The 23,992-nt window shown below is 42.3% G+C and overlaps 1 protein-coding gene and 1 long non-coding RNA gene across 4 annotated transcripts in view; one reads left to right on the top strand and one right to left on the bottom strand.

The window, feature by feature from the left end:
• DCST2 (DC-STAMP domain containing 2) overlaps positions 1–23,992 on the top strand; it is a 149,213-nt gene that overhangs the window by 60,483 nt on the left and 64,738 nt on the right. For all 3 annotated transcript variants that reach the window (XM_068253567.1, XM_068253566.1, XM_068253568.1), the window contains exons 5-6: positions 7,667–7,732; positions 14,916–15,129. In XM_068253567.1, the coding sequence (XP_068109668.1) occupies positions 7,667–7,732; positions 14,916–15,129 (280 nt within the window). The remainder of the gene's footprint in view (positions 1–7,666; positions 7,733–14,915; positions 15,130–23,992) is intronic.
• The window catches only part of LOC137532728 (uncharacterized), a 33,416-nt gene that overhangs the window by 8,066 nt on the left and 1,358 nt on the right, over positions 1–23,992 (bottom strand). Inside the window, exon 2 of the long non-coding RNA XR_011023975.1 lies at positions 8,814–8,846. This is a non-coding gene — a long non-coding RNA (uncharacterized lncRNA). The remainder of the gene's footprint in view (positions 1–8,813; positions 8,847–23,992) is intronic.

Here is a 23,992-nt window from a genome sequence, read left to right as displayed (position 1 = left end):
ACGCCTCTGAGTTAGGCAGTAGGTAAGATGAGCCAAATGGGGAAGAGGGGTAGGGAAGAGGAGGAAGGGAGGGGATGGGGAAGACGGCACAGTGACGAGACATATTCTTAGGTAATCCCAATTTATGCACTCGGAGTATTGAGGAGGGGAGGGAGGTAGGGAGAGCGGAAGGGGGGATGGAGGGATAGGGGTACATATCTGCAGTGGGGAACTTACGGATTATAAGGGAGAAACAGATAAGTTTGTCTATGAAAAAATGCAGCGTCATCTTAAGTATAATCAGGGATAGGTACATTTTAGACATGAGATATTCAGTTACAAATCTAACATAGATACAAACATTAATTAAGCTAAACTTATTCACATGTGATAAAGTCCAGTCCTGTTATTGAACGCGGGTCTATAAACAGGGTGGCTGATAGAAAGTTATCCAGGGGTAGTATATCACTCTCGGGGAATGTTCCGAGATACAAAGGGTCTGGGCTGAGGGAGAAGATCTGCATAAGTTCAAAACGTGGAGTGTATATAACAGTTATTCCAAAGTCTGCCATCTGAGGAGTTTGGAGGTCGGGAAGGGCTGTTGAGAGATCACCTCAAATAGGATAGCAAATATCGGAAATCGGTATCTCTTTTAGGGCAAAAAGAATATTTAACATCTTACCCAACCGTGGAAACAGATGGCGGATCAGAGAAGTCCGTTGCCGTAGGGTCTCCCATAAAGTGTAAAGTTCTCTGGGAGCAAACAGAGGAAGTAGACAAGAACTGGATGTCTAAGCTGAAACGAAACAAGTTATAGCTGTAGACTTATGAACGGTATTATAGTTGGTCCCGGGTAAAACTGAACATGGGACAGAGGGGATCTGCAGATGAAATCAGTGTTTTCAATAAGGCACGCATTCATTGTCGTGAAAGTGAGCTCAGGAAGGCTCTGTGCTAAGCGGTCAGGAGAACGGCTGTGAGTAGTCCTCAGGTCGGGGAGACATCTCGGATAGCCGGTGCTGACTGGGTAGATTTCCTGGAGGGAGAGATAGGCTGCCATGTGTTCTGGGAGGTCGGGGGGTGCTGCGAAGAGGTTCCAGCAGATGCATTAGCATTGTCAGAGGGCAGGATCAGATGCAGGCGCTCAAACAGCTCTTGTGCCTCTTCAGGAGAGGTGACGGAGTAGGTTCTCCCAGACATTAGGAAAATCAGTTTAAACGGGAACCCCCATTTGTATTTAATGTTTTTGGCCCGTAGTGCGGTAGTATAGGGCTTCATGGTTCTGCGCTTCTGTATGGTTGCAGGGGCGAGATCTGCAAAGATCTGGTACGGGTGATCCTGGAAGCTTAACGGCTCCTTTTCCCTTGCAGCCTGTAGGATCGTCTCTTTTGTGCGGTAGAATGTAAATTTGATGATAACATCCCGGGGGGAGATATCTGCCCTCTTTGGGCCCAAGGCACGATGGATTCTGTCGAATTCTAGACGATCCACAGGAGTGTTAGGAGTAAGCTCCTGGAACATGGCTGTGGCAGTGAGTTCAGATCTAAGATGGTTTCCGGCAGCCCACGGATTCTTAAGTTGCCGCGGCGGGAGCGGTTCTCTGAGTCCTCTAGCCTCAGTTTTGTGTCAGCTAATTCAGATTTGACTTCTGCCAGTTCCTTGTCGTGTGCATCGACAACCGTCGCAGTCTTCTCATATCTGTCTTCAAACTCCGCCATGTGGGAGGTAAGATCCTTGATGTCGTTTTTAAGTTGGCGGGCTAATTTACTGGCTACAGTGTCTAGTTCCTTATGGAGGAGTGCTTTAAATTTATCTAGGAGAAGAGCATCCTTCGGGGTCCAGGATAATGTGGGATCCGATGATGAATGTTCTGACCTTCTTCCTCTAGTGTGAGGTCGGGAGGCCACGGTCGCGTCTGAACGCGAGGAGGAGGCTGAGGAAGCCATGCTTGACTGGCCTCGGCGGCGCCGGGGTGAAGAAGCCTGAAAATGAGGTGAGCTCTCTCGGGATCCCTTAGATGTTCGGCCCATTATTGCTCTGGTGTCTCGGGAGGTCGTAGAGGGTGAAAAGGGTTAGCAGCAATTGCTGAGTTAGCTGGGACAGTTAGCTGTAGCAGTCGGCCACGCTGAGCGGGTCTAGAAAGCAGCCATCTCTCTAGCGCGCCAGCCACGCCCCCCAATAATTATTTATTTTATAGGATTGACCTTTCAAGGTTGATGTTACTTCTCTCCATCTTACTGGTATTGCTTCCCTGCAGCCGACACATCCCCTGCATGGAAAAAATCCATTCTGTTGCCAGAATGGTGTAACTTCCCTTTGTGGATTGACACACCTTGGAGCTATATAGTTCCTTAGGTTTTTAGCTCTGCGGTATATGAATTTCAGATGTTCAGGCAGGATCCTCCTCAGTGATGTATCCTCTTTGAGTATTGGCCAGTGCTTTATAATAATGTGCTCTACCTGTCTAAACTGAGTAGAGAAGTCTGTCAGGAATGGTACATTTTCTGTCTGTTGTGGCTGTTGCTGTCTTCTAGGGCCCTCTCTGAGTAACTCATCTCTGCTGATCCTTCCCACCTCCATAATTTCTCTCTGAATCTCAATTTCATTATATCCCTTATCAATAAATCGTTCAGCCAATATTTGAGATTGAGCCAAGTAGTCTTCCATTTGGCTACAATATCTGCGTAATCTAATCAGCTGACCCTTGGGGATTGCCTTTCTCCACCTTGGGTGATGACAACTTTTCATAGAGAGGTATCCATTTCGGTCTGTTGGTTTGAAGTAGGTAATCATACTCAAAGTTGTCCCTCTCTTTTCAATGTTTAAATCTAAAAAGTGAATGGAGTTTTTACCATTGTCAATTCAATGTTCATTGTATTTTGGTTCAAGGCCTCAAAAAAGCCTGGATGTTCCTCCTTTTTTCCCCTCCATAACAGGAACAAGTCATCAATGAATCTTCGCCAAGTTTGTATTCTGTTGTCACCTCCATTTTCCAGTACTGTTTTTACAAGCCTGAACGGAGAAACCGGGATTGATCACAGTTTGCAGCAACACAGACACTGAGGCAGGGAAGTACTGTGCAAAATGTTTATTGACAAATCGTGCTTCAGACAATATAATGCAAATTCCATGCAATTGCATGCACAACAAACAATCACGAATGCAAAGACAAATATACACAATGATGCAATCACCACATGCATATACACCATACAAAGTGCAAATCCCCAAAACCCTATCTATCTAACTAAATATATACAGGATATACACACATATACACAGGACAAATATATACAATATATACACAATCGCAGTACAAGGAGACAGGCAGAAATCGCGTTCAGAACAAGCATAAAGTTGGCAACAATCGGGCAATCAAGGTACAAAGGAGCAGACAGAAATCAAGGTCAGACAGGAAATAGGTTCAGTAACAGGGTAGCAGACAAAGGAATACAAAATACCAGGAAACTAAGGTTGTCCAGATACTCCAGCTTGTGAGCGCAAAGTTCTGGCAAAGGTTGTTCCTTGCAGGGCTCTTATACAAGGAGGACACACCTGCAACATGATCGACAAGCAAAGTCCATAGAGAACAACCCTTGCAGTGGCAGAGCGGTCTCCAGCCAGCATAGAGCCACCTATTGGTGGAACAATGAAAGTTCAGGTCATGCAAAGTTCCCAGAGCCACCTGCTGGTGGAATAACGGAAGTTCATGAAAGTTCAACACAATGCTGCCACCAGCAGGCAGGAAGTCGCATGACCAGATTCCTAACAACTGTCTCCTCCCATCTGCCCATAAACAGATTAGTGAGCGAGAGTGCGAACCCCACCCCCATCGCACATCCCTTTGTTTGTAAAAAGTAGCTTCCCTTATGCCAGAAGTAGTTACGTGTAAAAGTAAATTCCAGTAGATGCATAATAAATTTCCGTTGTTTAGCTTGTATTTGTGGTTCTTTACCCAGGTAATATTGTACTGCTTCCATCCCTGCCTGGTGTGGTATGTTCGTATACAGCAATGTAACGTCAGCTGTTACCAGTATATCATTATCTTCTGTGTTAATATTCTCCAGGATTTGCAACATGTGCTTAGTGTCCATAACTACTTGTGGTAGGCCCCTCACCAGCGGTTGCAAAAAATGGTCCAAGTATTGTCCCAATCTATGCATTAGGGATCCCAGGCCGCTTATGATGGGCCTTCCTGGAGGCTCCTCCACACTTTTGTGTATCTTAAGGACTTGGTATATTATCGTGGTTATTTGGAAACTCAAATTCTTTGTCATCCAGAATGCCTTCATCCAGTCCTTCCCTTAATATATCTCTTAGTTCTTTCACAAAGGTGACACACGGGTTTCCTCTTAATTTTTTATATGTGGTAGTGTCGTTGACTATCTGGTCCAGTTCAGCTCCATATTGGTCTTGGCTCAGGACAACCACCCCCCCCCCCCCTTTTCAGTCGGTCTGACAACCAGCTGTTTTTCTTCTAACATTTCCTTTGCTATCTTGGTTACCCCTCTGATCCTTTGTGGTTGTATTTTTTCTAGATCATTTTCCACCGTCCTTTTAAACACTTATACAAAATTATTGTTAGTTGTATCCTGGGGGTTAAACAATCTATTCTTCATACCAGTGTGTTGATACTGACTAACAGGAATAACTCTAGTGGTTGGGCCCTCTCGATTCAAAAAGTACTTTTTTATGTTTAAAGAGACTCGGTAACAAAAATTTCATCCTGTTTTCTACCATCCTACAAGTTCCAAAACCTATTCTAATGTGCTATGGCTTACTGCAGCACTTTTATACTATCACCATCTCTGTAATAAATCAGCTTATCTTTCCCCTGTCGGACTTGTCGCCCTGTGTCTGGAAGGCTGCCAAGTTCTTCAGTGTTGTGGTTCTGTGATGCACGCCCCCTCCAGGCCCCCTCTATGCACACTGACTGTGTGTTATTTAGATTAAGGCAGCTTCTCTCTGCTCTCTTATTATCTTTTACATGCTGGATAAATCGTCATCTGAGCTGGCTGGGCTTTCACATACTGAGGAATTACAAACACAGGCAGAGCTGTTTGCTGGAAGAATCAGCCTGACACTTCAGTGCATGAGAGCTGCAGGGGGAAAGAAACACACAAAGGATCTCTTGAGATTCAAAAGGAATGCTGTATACAGGTCAATATAGGTGGTAAACGTATTTAGGGGTTGCTTAGGGGCATGTTTGAGACCCTGGTCAAGCAGTTTTATTTCCTGTTGGCTCAGATCTACTCCAGATATATTATATACTCCTTTGCCTATTTCTCTCTTCTTCTTTTGAATGCGCCTCCCCCCTCGTATCCCCCTTCTGGCCTTCGTTTGTTTCCTCCCGGAGTTGGCTGTTGCATTGGCTTGTATTCTGGTCTCATATATAGGTTCCATTCTGGTCTCATCTGTGGATTCCATGGATGCTTGTGGTACCCTCAGTTGTCGCCTAAAAAAGGCTGGAAGTTCTGTTCCTGCCTCAGTGAATCATATCTGTTCCTCGTTGACACAACTGTCTCTTATCATATTCGTTTGTTCGCTCATACTGATGCGAGTGCCGGTTATCATGTTGAATTCCATTAGGTATGTTAGGAGGATATCTTTTTTGTTTATATCTCCTTACACCGGGTGTTTGTGGTCGATTTTGATGTGGTTTAGGTGTTGAATTATGGGAATAGTTCCCCCATTTTGATGTGAGGTCTGTTCTATAGGAGTTGGAATGGTGGGAGTGGGTATTTTACTTTTGCTCTGCCATTTGTAAGCTTTCTTCAGTCTATATGCATTCCAGTCCAATTGAAATGTCTTCTTCTTTTTCATGATCTTTCCTGTTTAATCAGTACCTCGCATGTTCGTTCTGATAGAGTTTTATACAGGGCCTCTTCCTTGTATGTGTCTGGGTTTATTTTAATTTGATTCACTTCTCTCCCTAGGCGCTCTAGCCGTGCCGTTTTTCTTTTTATTAAGAGTTCCATCAATCCTATACCGCATCCATCAAAGTATTCCCCCCATTCTTTATCATTATCTTCGCTTTCCTCTCCATCATCAGGAGTAAAGTCCCACCTCAATTTTTGTGGCACTACTCCTTTAGATTTATACTCATTAAGGGTGGTCACATCCCACCATGTGGTTTGTTCCTTCAACAACGTGTGTTCTAGCCTTCTAAATTTTTATTCAATGTCCTTTTTCCCATCTTTACGTTCTTCCTGATGAACATTGAAAATTACCTTTGTGTCTACATTGTGTTTTTCTCTATAGTCAAATACATCCATATTGCTATGCAGCTTTTCAAATGCTAGTGTACAAATGAAGAGTGTAGTGAACAGCGCTGCAATCTAGGTGTACTTTATCAATAATTATAGCATAGGTTCCTAAAAGTCCTCTAATAAAAGTTCTTTAAAAAGTTCATCAGAACAGTGTGTCCTCCTCCACCTGCGTCTGCGCTCCATTTAGGGTTCAGCAGTGGCCCTTTAACAGTCTCTATAGTCTTAATAGTTAGCGCTCCGCTTCTTTATCACTTAAAACAGTAGCCCCCTTAGGGATTGCACGCACCCAGCCGGAGTGACCACTGTGAGATTGGTCAGAGATTCGCTCAAAACGTCTCCATCAGACAGTCATCAGGTCAGTGGCTGAAGTCCAGATCTTCAATCAGTGATGCTGCTTCAGACTGTTTAATGTTTTGTTTAGTTTGGCAAGCTGCTAAAGTAAACATATATTGCACTTGGGAGTAAGCCCATTTTACAGTGCTATATTACAAAAGGGAAAGGAAAAAACCCAAACGAAAAACATAGAGTATGTAGAGAATGGGCATCAGCCACATCTATATATGCCAACTGTGCGAGATATCCTGTCTAGCCAAAGTGCATTCACTTCATACCAGATGTACCCGCAAATTAGTATTACATACTTACCTTGCTTTCAGTTCGTTTCAGAAGGTCACCATTTTCTGTTAACTGTGATTCCTTCCAATTCTGACTTCATTTAGTGCAACTTGTCTCCACAGAAGCAGAAAGCCTTAGTGCCCTTTTCCATTATATCAGTTGCTATCAGTTATAACTAAAAGTACAACTGATGTGCAAGGTAATGTCCATGTTTCCCTAAGGCTCAAGTGGGTGATATTACAGGTTAATGCTGTGCTGACCCAGATGCTGTTACTGGTTCATTACCTTTTTAAAAAAAAAAAGACAGAGAATTCCATCGATCGCAGTGGACAAACAGGACGCCAGAGAGGAGAAAGAAAATGATGAGCAGACTTTGCGGGAGGTAAGTATGAAGCATATAGGTTTATTTTGAATTTTATTTTTCAGTTCAGATTTAAAGTTTCTAGCCCTTCTGTATGTCAAACTGTTGCAAATTGTTCCATCGTATTCTTAGGAACTAACCAGTCAGGGACCTCTCTGAGCCAGGTACAGAGGATCATGACTCTTGCTGATGTATCAATTCTGCTTTACACACAACAGATTCTTGGCTGCCTAGACCATCTAGCTAGTGTGTTCAAAGCTATAGAAAACATGGCATGGGATAGGCTTTGCTATCTTGTGAGAAGTGCTTTAATTCATGTAATATGATTTCTCATGAAATGTTATTTGAGGTTGTAAGAATAACTATACTGTTCTAAAGGCTTTATTTTTTATAGATTCTGTATACATAGCTGTATCTTCATACTTTTCATTTTATATTGCAGTTGCCACCTGGATTTGTGTAATTCCACATTATGTAGGAAAGTTTATCAAAGTGACAGCCCAGAAACGTGAGTTCATCTTCCTGTTTTCGTGGGTTTTGTTGTGCCAGTAGTCATGCCTGTTGATAGCTCGATTTTATCGGAGGTAGCTACAAGATGAATTAGCAGATCCCAGATCTGCAACCCAGGACAAAGTCTCGCTACATGATAGCCGCTGCTCAGCGGCATCCCCCCAGCCCCTCCGATCGCCGCCGGCGATCGGAGATCCGGAGATCCCGTTCAAAGAACGGGATCTCCCGGAGGGCTTCCCCCGTCGCCATGGCGACGGGGCGGGATGACGTCACCGACGTCATCGACGTCGTGACGTCAAAGGGGATTCCGATCCACCCCATAGAGCTGCCTGGCACTGATTGGCCAGGCAGCGCACGGGGTCTGGGGGGGGGGGGCGGCTGCGGCGCGACGGATAGCGGCGGATCGGCGGGTAGCGGCGGCGATCGGGCACTGCACGCAGCTAGCAAAGTGCTAGCTGCGTGCAGCAAAAAAACAATTATGCAAATCGGCCCAGCGGGGCCTGAGCGGTGCCTTCCGGCGGCATAGCCCGAACTCAGTTCGGGCTTACCGCCAGGAAGGTTAAGGGACTCATCACCACTAATTTCGTACAAGTACCCAAACATTCACACAATTGTTTGCATTATTCTTGACCATATGAACGGAAAACCTAGAATGAGCATAACTTCTAGTAATTTCAGCAAGATGATTCTGGACACAATCTCTCTACATTCATACCGGCATGAGTGCAAGCTCAAGCTAAAATTATTACATTTCATTCAAAGCAACTTAATTCCTACTTGAAAATTTACAAACCTAATTAACTCATTGAAAGCAAAACTGTTGTGTGCTTTGAATTCTCAGGTATATGCAAAATACCCGGCAACCAAAAACACAAACTCCAGATTGAACATGCCTTATCATCTGTTAATTTGACATTACTGACCTTACATTACAAATGTTAAGGCATTTTAAATCTGATTTCCCTTAAATAAATTGTTGCCTTTTCAAAAACTAAAATTGAAAAACATTGTAATGGCCAGCAACTTTGTGCATGGGTAATTAATTATGAGGTGAAAACCAATTACAAATTCAATCTCACCTGCCATGCCTCAAGCCATTCACAAACCTTCTCCTAGAGTAAACAAAGAAAGGCAACACATAAAAATGTGCATAACCACAGTCAGAATACCTTAGACTACAACAATAATTTAGCTTTTGACTTTTCTGACTGTAGAAAAAAAAACAATCAATTAAATTAAGAGGCTTATTCCTAATCCTAACTCAAAAAAAAAGTTTGGATACTCTCTATGCACAGACATATATACAGACAAACAATAAATGGCTGGGATCTTCTTTTGTTTCTCAGTTTCCTGCCACACTCCTCATTGGCCCCAGTCTTTTCAGGGAAGAGGAAAGAGAAAAAACAAAAGCATTAAAACAAGTATCTCCCAATACATGGAGGGAGGGGGAAGAAACCTGCAACAACTCTGAGCAGATGTCCAGAGATGCATATTCAAAGTACACTCTAGCTGAAAAAGTGCAACCAATCATATACAAGCAATTTATATCACAGTTCCACAGAAACTACAGTGAGAGGAGATAGACAAACACATTTACAGTAATCAGAAGAAAAGGTTCAGAAACATCAGAAAATTTTGGAGGGACTGATAAAAAATGTTATCCTGCGGCCGCAATACCCATTCAAAATGTCCTGGTCCAGAGATACACCTGCAACTGCTGCATGTTTCAGAAAAAAATTAAACCCCTAAATAGAGTTATTCAGAAATAAGATTCAAAGCATATTTTGGAACATTATTCTTTCTAAAACGTACAAATCTGTATATCCGCATTAAACAACATCACAGAATATGATAAATCATAAATGAAAAATAACCCTTGGGTTTTGTCTTACCTTGAACATTGCCCATTTTGTCAAGCTAGAATATAGAGTGAGATTAGCGGAGTTTGAAGGTTTATCTAGGGATGGTGACGTGCTCTGTTATGCATACTCACTTTACAGACCTTGTGTCTGTAATTTATTTGTTTGATACTATGCTTATAATTCAGGCTCATTTACCTGTCTCCTGAATTGATGGTTTGATTTTTAACTATTCTCAGTGGACAAGTTTATACCTTCAATCTCAGCTTAACCTCACATACAATCTACACACAAATCTATACAGTGACATGCAACCTTATATAACAGCTAAAATATGCTTAAGCAATATACAATGTTTAGAGAGAATATTCACTTAGACACACAGTACTGCTTTCTTAATTGGGGCATCAGACCCGCTATTTACTTTAGGAATATCAGATTCCTGGAGAGGCGCTAGTGGGTTCTATTAATCCGCTCTGACAGTATAGGGTGGTAATAAAAATAGAATTACTCACCTGATACTGTATATGGCGGATCCCTCTTCCTGACACCAAACTGATAGCTCGATTTTATCGGAGGTAGCTACAAGATGATCCCCCCTTCTAAGTGAGTACTCTCTCTCCAGCTGGGAGATACAGAGCCACACAACACTGAAGTTGATGGAACAGCATCTGAAGTCTTTATTTCAAAATGAACCTTATATACATACTGATGATGGGGAAAAAACAAAAAAACAGATTGAACTGGAGTGGACATGTGAGTTATTTTTAAGAATAGGACAGACAGAAAAGACAATACGGTATGTTTACTATAAAAACTAGTAGAGGTAGAATTGGTTACATGTGTTAATTTTCATTACAACAGGTTCTTAACAACAATGCATGAAAAGGTCTTCAAATCTCTGTTAAATTGGCTTTTATGGTAATACACCAAGTGGTTATGCAAATACAGGTGTGTATCCTGTCTGGCAGGGATGCCTTGAACCAATTAATTTTCTTCTAAAGTGTAAATGTAATTTACCTGTAAAGCACAAGAACGTGTTTCTGACTAGTTGGAGACAGAATGTCATTTTAAGCCATTTTAATGTGCTGTATATCTTTTAATATCAGGGTGAGTCAAGCAGCACATTAATAAAACCTTTCACCTGTTCATAGGTTTTTTACTGTGCAGCCTCCAGTACAGAAAGCCATTACCTCTGTATCAGGTTACCTTCTCTAAGCGCTGCATTTTTTTTAATTTTCTTTTTTTTCTTTTTGTTTTCTATTTTTCTTTGTGTTTTATTATTTTTGCAGTTGCTACTTTTTTCTTGCCTTATGTAAGTTTTTTTTACATGCTTATATCTTGACTACTGAGGCTTTTTAGCTATCATTTTTTGTTTGTCCATTATAAGTACAGTTTTGTCTTGTCATAAAATGTATACTTTAAAGGACCACTATCGCGAAAATGCTAAAGTGTAAAATACATTGAAACACATACAAATGAGAAGTACATTTTTCCTTAGTAAAATGAACCATAAATTACTTTTTTCCTATGCTGTCGTCACTTACAGTTGGTAGTAGAAATCTGGCATTGCCAACAGGTTTTGGACTAGTCCATTTCCTCATGGGGGATTCTCAGCATGACCTTTATTATTTATTAAAAAAAAAACTCTCTGCAAAGGATTTATACAAAGATGCTGCCCAGCCTCCCTGATAACTGCACACTTTTTTGGCAGTTGGACGGAGCAACTGCCATTTACTAAGTGCTTTTGAAAATATAGAAAACCCTGTTAAGTAGATTTGGGTGCTGAGGGGTAGCACAGTGAGTGTTAAGTTAAGGGTTAACAAGAGACATAAAGATAGTATTTACCTCTGTCCAGTTGAGATAAGGCTCTCTGCCTCTGTGGCGTTCAGACGCCTTGAAATGGAATAAATAAGCAGCATGGAGCGGGGGAAAAGCAGAGCCTCCTAGTGTGCACGTGTGCGCCATGTGCATAGCACAAGCGGCCATGATAGTAGAGGGCAAGATTGCCATAGAGTTTGTGCATCATGCCCTTGCACATTTGCACTGTGTGAAAGAATTAAGTGACTGCAAGGGTAGGTATCAAACGCTTAACAGTTGAACAAAGTTTAAATGAAAACTATTAAGGGGAAAATACGTTGAGGCGAAGAAGGACGGAGTGAGATTTAAAATGAGGGCTAAAAGACTTGTTAAAACAATACTGGGTGTTGCTGCTGGAGAAAGAAAGTGGGGTGATTGTTTTTTAAGGAAGCTGTAACTGTAAAAAAAATGTCTAGTTACGTTCCTGGGGCTTCTTCCAGAACCAACAGCCTGTGTGGTCCCTTGCCGCAGTTACACTGTGCTGTGGTGCAACACTAGCTCCTCTGTAATGATCGTCGTCATGACTGAAAGAGGTCTGCACAGGGGCAATAGCCTGGGTCGGGTCTGCGTTCATTACAGTGGGGCTAGCGTTGCACTTCTGCATACCGGAAGTGTGGTGGGGACCACACAGACTGTTGGGGCTGGAAGAAGCCCCAGGTAAGTAAAGCATAGCCATTCTGTCACCTCTTATGTTCTTTAAAGGATATCCAAGGTGGTATAAAAAGTTCAGATTTACTTACCTGGGGCTTCTTTCAGCCCTAGAAGTCAGTTCCAGCGCTGCAGCCTGGCCGCCTTCCATGGTGCTTCTGTACGTCCGTAAAATCGCTGACCCAAGCTAGGTCACTGGCTTCTGCCTTCTGCACATGCGTGTCCACACTGGCTTCTGCACATGCGTGTCCACACATCTCGTGATCACGCTCCTGTTGCTATAAGCATTCTGCGCTTGGGCTGGCAATTTTACAGATGCAACAACAGCACTGTGGTAGGCGGTGGAACGGCAGCGCTAAAACTGATAGACTATCGAAGGGCTGGAAGAAGCCCCAGGTAAGTAAATCTGAACTTTTTTATGTCACTTCGGATATCCTATAAATAAGCAGTGTGTTCATTATGATTTCTGGATGTGAACTGCGTCCTCCCCCTTCCCCCGCATGGCTCTGTTCCGCTCCAATCTGGCCCAGACTAGGCCCCGACCACCTTTGGTGAGAGCCTGTGAATTGGAAGAAGTCTTTGCCGTGCACGCACAGTTTGGCTTCTCATGCACTGCTGCCAGTAGCCCGTGGGGGCGAGGCCACAGCATCCTAAACAATCAAACTGCACATGCACATTATGCAAATGGACCAAACTGTGTATGCGTGGTAAAGACTACTTCTTTTTTTCCTGCAGATTGTTATGGCGGGGAGGGGGGCCAGTTGGCTTGCCCAGTATGGACCCCAGAAATTCCTGAAGCAGTTCTGTTTGCATGGTACAGGGCCAGCATTAGGACACCTACGAACAGTTGGGCCCCTCTGCATATAGTAGGTGACTACGCAAGAGAATGGATTATTTTGAAGACCCCAGTTTTTAACTTAGCTATAGGGATAGCAGTGGTTCCTGGATGATTGATCTCTGTGAATGCATTTGTATGAACATTTCATGTGAGTGTGCGAAGGGTTACTGACTTTGCCATTTTGCTAGACACATCCCCTTTAGCACCTGCCTAATAACTTATTATGTATATAATAACTTATTATGAAAAATTCTGCCAGGAGGCAGCACGGCAGTTTTTTTTTTTTTGTTAAATCATGTAGCGAGCCCAGGGCTCGCTACATGATAGCCGCTGCTCAGTGGCATCCCCCCGCCCGCTTCGATCGCCTTCGGCGATCTCCGATCAGGAAATCCCGTTCAAAGAACGGGATTTCCTGGAGGGCTTCCCCCGTCGCCATGGCGACGGGGCGGGATGACGTCACCAACGTCATTGGGAGTCCCGATCCACCCCTCGGCGCTGCCTGGCACTGATTGGCCAGGCAGCGCTCGGGGTCTGGGGAGGGGGGGGCGCGCGCCGTAACGGATAGCGGCGATCGGGCGCGGGGCGGCGGCGATCGGTGTGCTGGCGCAGTTAGCAAAGTGCTAGCTGCATCCAGAAAAAAACTACGTTCGGGGTTACCGCCAGGAAGGTTAAGAGAGTAATCATAGAGAACGCATATCATCACTTTTTCATATAGTTCTAGCAATAGCTAGAATCCTATATAATAATTTGCCTGTGTCTCTGCGTCCCATGTCCCTGTGTCAGTGCTTTTGCGCTACTGCGTATGTGCTGCACTGACAGCTGTTGAGACAGGACGAGGACAGCCAAGCTTTGTGCGTGTGGGTGTGTGTGAACGCACCTGTGGCGGGCGTGCATGCCCGCTGACATACAGCGGTGACAGACCTTTTGCACTGATTGTAGAAGTGAGTTCCATAGGGTAGGGGCTGCATAGGAAAAGGCCGAGCACCAAATTTTTTAAGTGAATCCTGGGAATAACCAAATTCATCTTACTGGCAGAGTGGAGGGTGTGTGGAGGGACATAAAGTTCCAATAGATACGCTATGTACTTGGGTCCCATGGGGTGTAGAGCCTTGAATGTCAGCAGGCAGATCTTAAAATGGATTCTCTATTTTACTGGCAACCATGGAGCGCAGACCTCTCTCCTTCCTCACCGTTCCCCTAGTGCTCGGCTCCTGCTGATAACGTGACCAGCGAGGATGATTGGCTGTTTTTAAAACTGTATTTCACTGTGATTGATGGAATATGTTTCATAGAGTTATATAAGACAGGAAGTTTGGATATGATGTGTTCACTTGTTTCTTGGCTTTTGGATACCCGAAAAGGCATTAGTCCTATGTCTGTCGCCTACCTTATGGGCATGGACAGATCTATGCTGACAAGATAGCATTCATGCTGCATCTTTAACATTTGCCCTGACGTATACGGCCTTGGAAAAGGACTTTATTCTCGTCATAAACTGGGAACTTTTGGCTGATGTGGTACTACGGGCTGCCACTGTCAACTTATCCTGTATTCCTGAATAAAATGTACTAATTTCGTGCATATATTTCAAGTGCTGGTCGTTTATGGAATTACTGAAAGTGTGCCTGTCGTTGCTCTAGCAGGCTGACCGTTGCACTCACCAGTGATCTCCTGGGTGTGCATTTACATCCCTGTATATAAATTTGTATGTTGTTATGGCATGAAGTATGACAGTAGTAATGATTTATTTCTTGATCTTAGTCCCAGGGTTATGCTAATGCTCTGAGTGTCAGCATCTACTTTGACACATATAATAGTATATATGCATGCAAGGTAATGATTTATTTGTAGATTATTTTTAGTTTTAGGCCTAAGATAAGGCAAATGTTCACTACAAAAGAGCTTGCTGAGAATTCAGATAAGGTAACAGCAAGCACAGTTTTACTCTCTCTCTAACCTCTTTTCTCTTCCTGCAGCTGTCCTATTTTTAACAAGGAGCTTGAATCGAATATTTGACTTTAATGTGACCATCCACCGATCATTTGGTATTACTGTGAACTCCAGTAAAAGTTTAGCAACCATTTTTCAAGAAATCAGAGAGGATGTGGATCAAGGCCTTGAACCTTACCGGGAGTTCTTTCAGATGTTCTCATACTCTGTACTATTCATCTGTCTGTACACCTATGTCCAGTAAGAAACATTTTCTGTTTTATGTATGTACCAGTAGTGTGTCCTACAATTTCCAGCAGAAAAAAATGGGGTAGTGCTCCCTGTGACATACAACTAAGTAAATTGAGAGCAAGGTATTAAAATCAAGAATCAGTTCACCTTTTCTTAGGGCTGGGATACTAGCTGAGTACGAGCTAGAAGACATATGGCAAGTGCCATTAGATTACCCTGGTCCATTTACACCATCAATACTTGACATTTGGTAGTGTTATCAGAAGAAGAAAATGCACATCAACAAGCTGGAGTCAGTTACAGCCTAGGAGTAGTTGCAGGGAGACTAATGCACAATTTTCCATAGCTGGGGCAGTAGACAGTAGCAGCATGGAGTTACACTGACCAATAGGTAGGTAAACATTACATTCGTTATTTGACAGAATCTATAAGTTGGGGCATGTATCAGAATCATTGATATAATACAAGCTCAAATGATAAATATTTAAGCAACATCATAGAGAATGTTGAACAATTAATCGCTATGAATAAAATGAGATGGAACTTATACAGTTACCTGTAAATTAATACTAATAAGTACCGTTACCTAGGGTGGAAAATCCCTTAAAATATACAGTAACACAGAAATTGAATATCATGTAGCATATTGAGAAAATAAATTAGTAAATGTGAGATTTAAACACTAGATAGACAATTGTGTATATCATTTATGTCACAACTCGGCTCTGAGTGCTTATTTTGGTCACACATATATTTTCCATATATGTTTGATTAGAGATATATCCATTAAGCTACAGTGCTGCCCATAATTATTCATACCCCTGTCAAATTTTGACTTAAAGGGAACCTGAAGCAAGTAAAATTATTTAAAATAAAGACATGAGGTAACTGCAAATGAATATTACATACTAACCTCAATGTCAGTTCCTCTCAGAAGCTCACCATTTTCTTCTTACAGTGATCCCTTCCAGTTCTGCCAATATTTTGTCAGAACTGAAATACACCAGTTGCTGTCAGTTATATATCAGCAGCTGTCAGTAACAACTGAATGTGCAAGGTAATGTCCATGTTTCCCTATGGCTCAAGTGGGTCATATTACAGTTTAACAGTGTGCCGACCAGGAAGCTGTTATGGGGTAATGGCCATTTTTAAAATAGAGAATGGAGAATTCCATTGATCACAGTGGACAAATGGGACGCAGGAGACGAGAAACAGATTGAGGAGTAAACTACACAGGAGGTAAGTATTGCTATTATGTACAAAAGGCTGCATCTGCACTGCTGCGCGCTGCTGCGTGCTCCCGTGCTGCCGCTCATTAGCCCGGTGATCAATGAATTCATTGATCAAAGTCCCCGTTAGAAAGACCAACGGGCTTCTTTTAGAAGTCCCGATCTTTCTAAAGAAAAAAGTTTCCCGTCCTCCCTTCACTCAGCTCTCTCGCTTACAGGACCAAAAACATTTTTTTTACTGTGGCCAAATAGTAAAACTACATCTACATACATTTTTTTTAAATAAATAGAATGTATTACATTTAAAATTAACTGTTTACCCCCCACACTCCAAAAAATACCCAAATATTTTTTTTTTATTAAACAAAAATTACAATAAAAGCCAATAATTACACTTACCGGTAATTGGTTTTCTGTGTAGCCTCCACAACAGGTTAACAAGGAGACTGCCCCGCCTGCCAATGGGACAGGAAGCGCAAGATGCAATATAAGTACCATCTCCTCCTACCTATCCTCAATGCATTGCCTATAACCTTGAATCAGTAGGAGGTTTATCGTTTAATTTGGGTGGGTATATTTACCTGTTGTGAAGGCTATGCGGAAAACCAATTACTGGTAAGTGTAATTATTGGCTTCCGCTTGCCTCCACAACAGGTTAACAAGGAGAGTTAGAATATTACCTCTTCTCAGGGCAGGACCACCCCATAGCTTGATTACTTGGTAAATCCAAAACGATAGAGCTTTATGAATGTGCCATAGGAGGCCCATGTGGTAGCTTCACAATTGTGAAACAACATGGCAGAATTCCTTTATGCCCAGGAATAGGAGACAGCCCTAATGGAATGTACGTTCATGTTCTCTGGAGCTGTTTTCCCTACTATATCATATGCATTGTTATGCATAATTTTAACCAATTACTGAGTGTTCTCAGATATATATATGTCCTTTCGGTATATCAAAACCGAACAAATTATCTTCCTTCTTCTACACAGAAGTTCTGTTTAGATAAACCATAATTATCTTCCTCACATCCAGTGAGCTTAATTTTTCCTCTTTTTTTAGTCGAGAAATTAGAACATAAGGAAGGGATAAAAATTTCCTGATCCTTGTGGAAATCAGATCTAACCTTTGGAGAAAATAAGTGTGGTAACCTGAAATCAATCCTATTCTTCAGGATAGACATTGATCGTGGTTAAATGTATAGGGTCTGTATTTCTCCAATACACCTGGCCACCGTTGTCACCACCAAAAATTTTTTAAGGATTAAGGCCTTAATGGAAATTTCATGCAAAGGTTCAATAATTAATCTGAATAACACAATTTTGAACTAAATTCAGATACCACGGTGGTACAGTAGGTTTCTTCACCACTGACTTCCTTTTTACTGCCTTTATAAAACTTTTGATCAATAAATCTGAAGAAAAAGGGAACATCCAATACGCACCCAAAGCTGCAACTGCACTTTCAGGGTGTTCAATTTTAAACCCATATCCAGACCTCTCTGGAAGAATCTGGAATATTTAATATGGAAAAATTTAGGATTTCAGAAGAATCCTTGTTAAATTTCCATAGTATGAAGTAGTTTGTTGAGGTGACAGTTTCGCTAGCATGCAGTGAAGTGGAAATAACTCGTTCTTATGGACCCTTGGTTAGTAACAAGCTCCACTCAAAAGCCACATCGTGAGAAGGGGATCAGTACCTACAAACTATGTAAAAATGTTCCAGATCTCTTTATTTCATCATATGAAGTCATAAAAGAGGCTTCTGTATAGCGATAGCCTTGCTGTTTCAGACAAATGAAAGCCTCACTCCAGGATGAGCAGACCACGCCTGCAAATACAGAGAGGCCACTGTGGAATGGCCTGACCCTGCTTTACAAAGATCATCCAAGATCTGCAGGAACAATGGCACCTCTACAAAACGTAGGACTATAGCAGATACCACACCTGTTTTGGCCAGTCTGGTACAAAAAGAATATTTGTGGTCTGATCCTTCACTCCTTTTTGAAGTACAATCCTTATTATGTTCAGGGGGGGAAAAGTATGCTCACCCAGTGCAGCAGAAAAGTGGGTGCGGACATTGTAGTGCATGTCGGTCGATGAGGAAGGGGGAAGTGGTCCAGATTAGTCAAATTATCTGGAAAATCAGAGAATTCATTAACTGTTGTACCAAATATGTCGTTTACTGCGCATGGTGCCCGTGCAGTCGCTACTCTATTGGTAAGACTGTCCAGCCACTAAAGGAAGGTTTCCTCCAACACAAGAGATCTATCGGGAATGGGGTAGGTGCTACCCGTCTGATAGAGCATGTGAATGAGGTTCATTCTGGGAATGCGGAGTGTCTTTCCCTTGCTGGTCTAGAGGTTGTACAAGGTGACTATAGGGGAGGTTGGAGGGATGATAAGCTCTCCAAAAGGGAAGCATGGATGATATTGTGATATCGCGTACTGAGGCTCTGGGGAATCCGGGTTTTAATGAGAGGGATGAGGTTAATGCTTTTTTTTAAATGAGGGTTCTAGGAAGGAATTTAGAATATACTACACTGTCACCCATGCACCTTATCTAATGTATACCCTCCCCCGCCCCCCCCCCCCCCCTGTGAGAGAGAGGTTAGGTGGTGGGCTGAGTTACCTGTATATAGGTGGGGTAGGAGGAAAGGGTGTCAGGTCCCACGTGTCCTGAAGAGGCGTGACATTCACGTGAAACAGCTGTAGACTGAGGGGCGTTCTTTGTACCTGTACTATGTGGCGTGAATAAAGAGAAGATTCTGTTGGAGTGCCGGGGTCTGCATGTTTTCTTCTAGTGAGATAGTTTGTTGAGGTGACTGTTTCGCTAGCATGCAGCGAAGTGGAAATAACTAGTTCTGATGGACCCTTGGTTGGTAACAAGCTCCACTCAAAGGCCACATCATGAGAAGGGGATCAGTACCTCCAAACTATGTAAACATGTTCCAGATCTTTTTATTTCATCATATGAAGACATAAAAGAGGCTTCTGTATAGCGATAGCCTTGCTGTTTCAGATAAATGAAAGCCTCACTTCAGGATGAGCAGACCACGTCTTCAGATACAGAGAGGCCACTGTGGAATGGCCTGACCCTGCTCCACAAAGATCATCCAAGATCTGCAGGAACAATGGCACCTCTACAGAAGGTAGGACTATAGTAGATACCAAACCTGTTTTGGTCAGTCTGGTACAAAAAGAATATTTGTGGTCTGATCCTTCACCCCTTTTTGAAGTACAATCCTTATTATCTTCAGGGGGGGGGGGGGGGAATGTATGCTCATCCAGTCCAGCAGAAAAGTGTTCGCATTCTCTTAAAAAAAGAACAATATTGATCCAAGCAGAAACCAGGTAGCTGCAAATTGTCAAAAATATTTGTTCAGACGCTAGTTCTGAGATAGTTGTTTGCAACTCAACCAATGTGCTAGAACATTATCCTTTCCTTTAAGATAAGCCGATCTCAAGTAAGCACCTTGTTCACTGCCCAGCAGAATGTCTGGGGATAGGAAGTTCGAGAGAGCTCAGGGTGGACTATAAGTCCTATTTTTTAGTTTAAAATGAGTCTCAGAAGTGTAATTTCTAGTGTGAACATTCACGTTTCTGTTTTCCAACAGATTCTCTCATTTCTGAAGAGTACTCCAGACTGCAAGTAGTTCAAAGAGAATATTTTCTCCAGTGAAACCCACTTGTCACATATGTAATTGAGATCCAGCTATTGCATCCTGTCTGTCCAGGGGACAGGAAAGCACTGAGGATGGGTAGGAGGAGGTGGTCTTACAGTGGGTTGCAAAAGTATTCGGTCCCCTTGAAATTTTCCACATTTTGTCACATTACTGCCACAAACATGCATCAATTTTATTGGAATTCCACGTGAAAGACCAATACAAAGTGGTGTACACAGGAGAAGTGGAGCGAAAACCGTACATGATTCTAAACATTTTTTACAAATCAATAACTGCAAAGTGGGGTGTGTGTAATTATTCGGCCCCGAGTCAAGAACCACCTTTTGCTGCAATTACAACTGCCAGTCTTTTAGGGTATGTCTCTACCAGCTTTGCACATCTAGAGACTGAAATCCTTGCCCATTCTTCTTTGCAAAACAGCTCCAGCTCAGTCAGATTAGATGGACAGCGTTTGTGAACAGCAGTTTTTAGATCTTGCCACAGATTCTCGATTGGATTTAGATCTGGACTTTGACTGGGCCATTTTAACACATAGATATGTTTTGTTTTAAACCATTCCATTGTTGCCCTGGCTTTATGTTTAGGGTCATTGTCCTGCTGGATGGTGAACCTCCGCCCCAGTCTCAAGTCTTTTGCAGTCTCCAAGAGGTTTTCTTCCAAGTTTGCCCTGTATTTGGCTCCATCCATCTTCCCATCAACTCTGACCAGCTTCCCTGTCCCTGCTGAAAAGATGCACCCCCCGAGCATAATGCTGCCACCACCATATTTGACAGTGGGGATGGTGTGTTCAGAGTGATGTGCAGTGTTAGTTTTCTGCCACACATAGCGTTTTGCATTTTGGCCAAAAAGTTCCATTTTGGTCTCATCTGACCAGAGCTCCTTCTTCCACATGGTTGCTGTGTCCCCCCACATGGCTTGTGTCAAACTGCAAACGGGACTTCTTATGCTTTCAGTTAACAATGCCTTTCTTCGTGCCACTCTTCCATAAAGGCCAACTTTGTACAGTGCATGACTAATAGTTGTCCTATGGACAGAGTCTCCCACCTGAGCTGTAGCTCTCTGCAGCTCGTCCAGAGTCACCATGGGCCTCTTGACTGCATTGCTGATCAGCGCTCTCCTTGTTCGGCCTGTGAGTTTAGGTGGATGGCCTTGTCTTGGTAGGTTTACAGACGTGCCATACTCCTTCCATATTTGAATGATCGCTTGAACAGTGCTCTGTGGGATGTTCAAGGCTTTGGAAATCTTTTTGTAGCCTAAGCCTGCTTTAAATTTCTCAATAACTTGATCCCTGACCTGTCATGTGTGTTCTTTGGACTTCACGGTGTTGTTGCTCCCAATATTCTCTTAGACAACCTCTGAGGCCCTCACAGAGCAGCTGTATTTATACTGACATTAGATTACACACAAGTGCACTCTATTTAGTCATTAGCACTCATCAGGCAATGTCTATAGGCAACTGACTGCACTCAGATCAAAGGGGGCCGAATAATTATGCACACACCACTTTGCAGTTATTTATTTGTAAAAAAAATTTGGAATCATGTATGATTTTCGTTCCGCTTCTCATGTGTACACCACTTTGTGTTGGTCTTTCATGTGGAATTCCAATAAAATTGATTCATGTTTGTGGCAGTAATATGACAAAATGTGGAAAACTTCAAGGGGGCCGAATACTTTTGCAACCCACTGCATATTGCATCTTGTGCTTCCTGTCCCATTGGCAGACAGGGCAGTCTCCTTGTTAACCTGTTGTGGAGGCAAGCGGAAAACAAAACATAAATAGTTACCTAAGGGTCTGAACTTTTTAAATATGCATGTAAGGAGGGAATATTACTATTATTTCTTAAATTATAAGCTTGTAAATAGTGATGGATGCAAAACTGTAAAAATGCACCTTTATTTCCAAATAAAATATTGGCGCCATACATTGTGGTAGGGACATAATTTAAATTGTGTAATAACTGGGATAAATGGGCAAATAAGATATGTGGCTTTTAATTATGGTAGCATGTATTGTTTTAAAGCTATAATGGCCGAAAACTGATAAATAATTATTCTTTTCCATTTGTTTCTTAATATTCCCATTATAATGCATTTAGAAAAAAATAATTCTTAGCAAAATGTACCACCCAAAGAAAGTCTAATTAGTGGCGGAAAAAACAAGATATAGTTCAATATATTTTGATAAGTAGTTATAAAGTTATTGGCGAATGAATGGGAGGTGAACATTTCTCAGATGCATAAGGTAAAAAATGACTGAAGACTGAAGTGGTTAAAGTTACTTTTATTCAACCAGCAAGTAATTTTTTGATGGGAAATGACATGGATATCTCCCAAAAGATAATACAACGATGTACAAGAGGTATTATTGCAGGAAAAAAAAAATTCTCAGCTTTTATTTACATTTGAGCAAAAAGTGTCCTGTCCAAAATTATTCATACCCTTCACAAATGGTCACCGTCTGTGGGAAAATCCAAAGTTCTATACCATTCCAAATAGTCCAAGCTGTTCTAAAGCATCCTAATTACCCTGATTAATTGGGAACAGCTGTTTTAATCAATTCAACAGGTGAAAAAAGCAGCTCTCTGCAGTTGGTTTTTGGACAGTCATGGCAAAGACAAATGAGCTCAGTGAGGACCTGCGGCTGCGCATTGTGGCTGCTCACAAGTCAGGAAAGGGCTACAAGGCCATTTCTAAATGTTTTCAAGTTCCTGTGGCCACAGTGCAAAGTATTATTAAAAATACAAGATATTCTGCACTGTGGAAAATCTCAGAGGACGTGGTCGGAAGCCAAACGTGACACCTGTGCTGGCCAGGAGGATAGTGAGAGAGGTGAAAAAGAACCCAATGATCACCACCAAGGCCATCCTAGTGAATCTGGTCTCTGCTGGTGGCAATGTCTCAAGACAGACAATCCAAAGGACACTGCACACTGCTGGGTTCCACGGATGCAGACCAAGGAGGATGCCACTTCTCCAGATAAGGCACACAAAAGCTCACTTGGCTTTTGCAAATGCTCATCTGGACAAAGAAGTAGACTTCTAGCCTTTGTTATGGTCAGATGAAACAAAAATGTTATTGTTTGGTCACAATGATGTTTCCTTCATTTGGCATAAAAAAGGAGAAGCCTTCAACCCAAAGAACACCATCCCTACCGTCAAACATGGTAGTGGGAACCTAATGCTTTGGGGGGGGGGGTTCAACTAATGGACCAGGAAACCTAATCACAGTAAACGGCACCATAAAAAAAGGGTGATACATGAGGAATCTCAAACGACAACATCAGGCAGTCTGCAGAGAAACTTGGCCTTGGGCACCAGTGGACATTTCAGCATGACAATGACCCAAAACACATAGCACAAGTGGTGAGGAAATGGTTAGTAGACAACAACAATAGTTTTGGAGTGGCCCAGCCAGAGTCCTGACTTGAATTCAATTGAGAATCCGTGGAAGGAGCTAAAGATCAGGGTGATGGCAAAAAGTCTCCAACCTGAAAGATTTGGAGCTCATTGCTAAAGATAAATGGACAAAAGTACCTGTGGAGACATGCGAAAAGCTGGTCTGCAATTACAGGAAGCGTTTGATTGCTGTAATAGCCAATAAAGACTTTCGATTGATTATTGAGAAGGGTATGAATCATTTTGGACTGGACACTTTTTGCTCAAATAAATAAAAGCTGAGAAATGTTTTTCTTCCACAATAATGACTCTTGTACGTCGTCTTATTATCTTTTGGGAGACACCTATGTCATTTCCCGTCAAAAAATTACTTGCTGGTTGAATAAAAGTAACTTTAAATCAAAATTTGGCAGGGGTATGAATAATTATGGGCAGAACTGTATATACTAGTTACCCCAACCCAGATGTGTATTTAATCATAAATGATTGTTCCCATAGATAATCATTTATTATCAGTTTGTATGCATTCTGCGCGGTTTTAGCCATATCCCTTTTTGACAG

The sequence above is a fragment of the Hyperolius riggenbachi genome, chromosome 9 (assembly GCF_040937935.1).
Source record: "Hyperolius riggenbachi isolate aHypRig1 chromosome 9, aHypRig1.pri, whole genome shotgun sequence".
Classification (NCBI taxonomy): domain Eukaryota; kingdom Metazoa; phylum Chordata; class Amphibia; order Anura; family Hyperoliidae; genus Hyperolius; species Hyperolius riggenbachi.
Note: the sequence above shows the minus strand (reverse complement) of the source record. Positions and strands in the feature narration are given on the sequence as shown.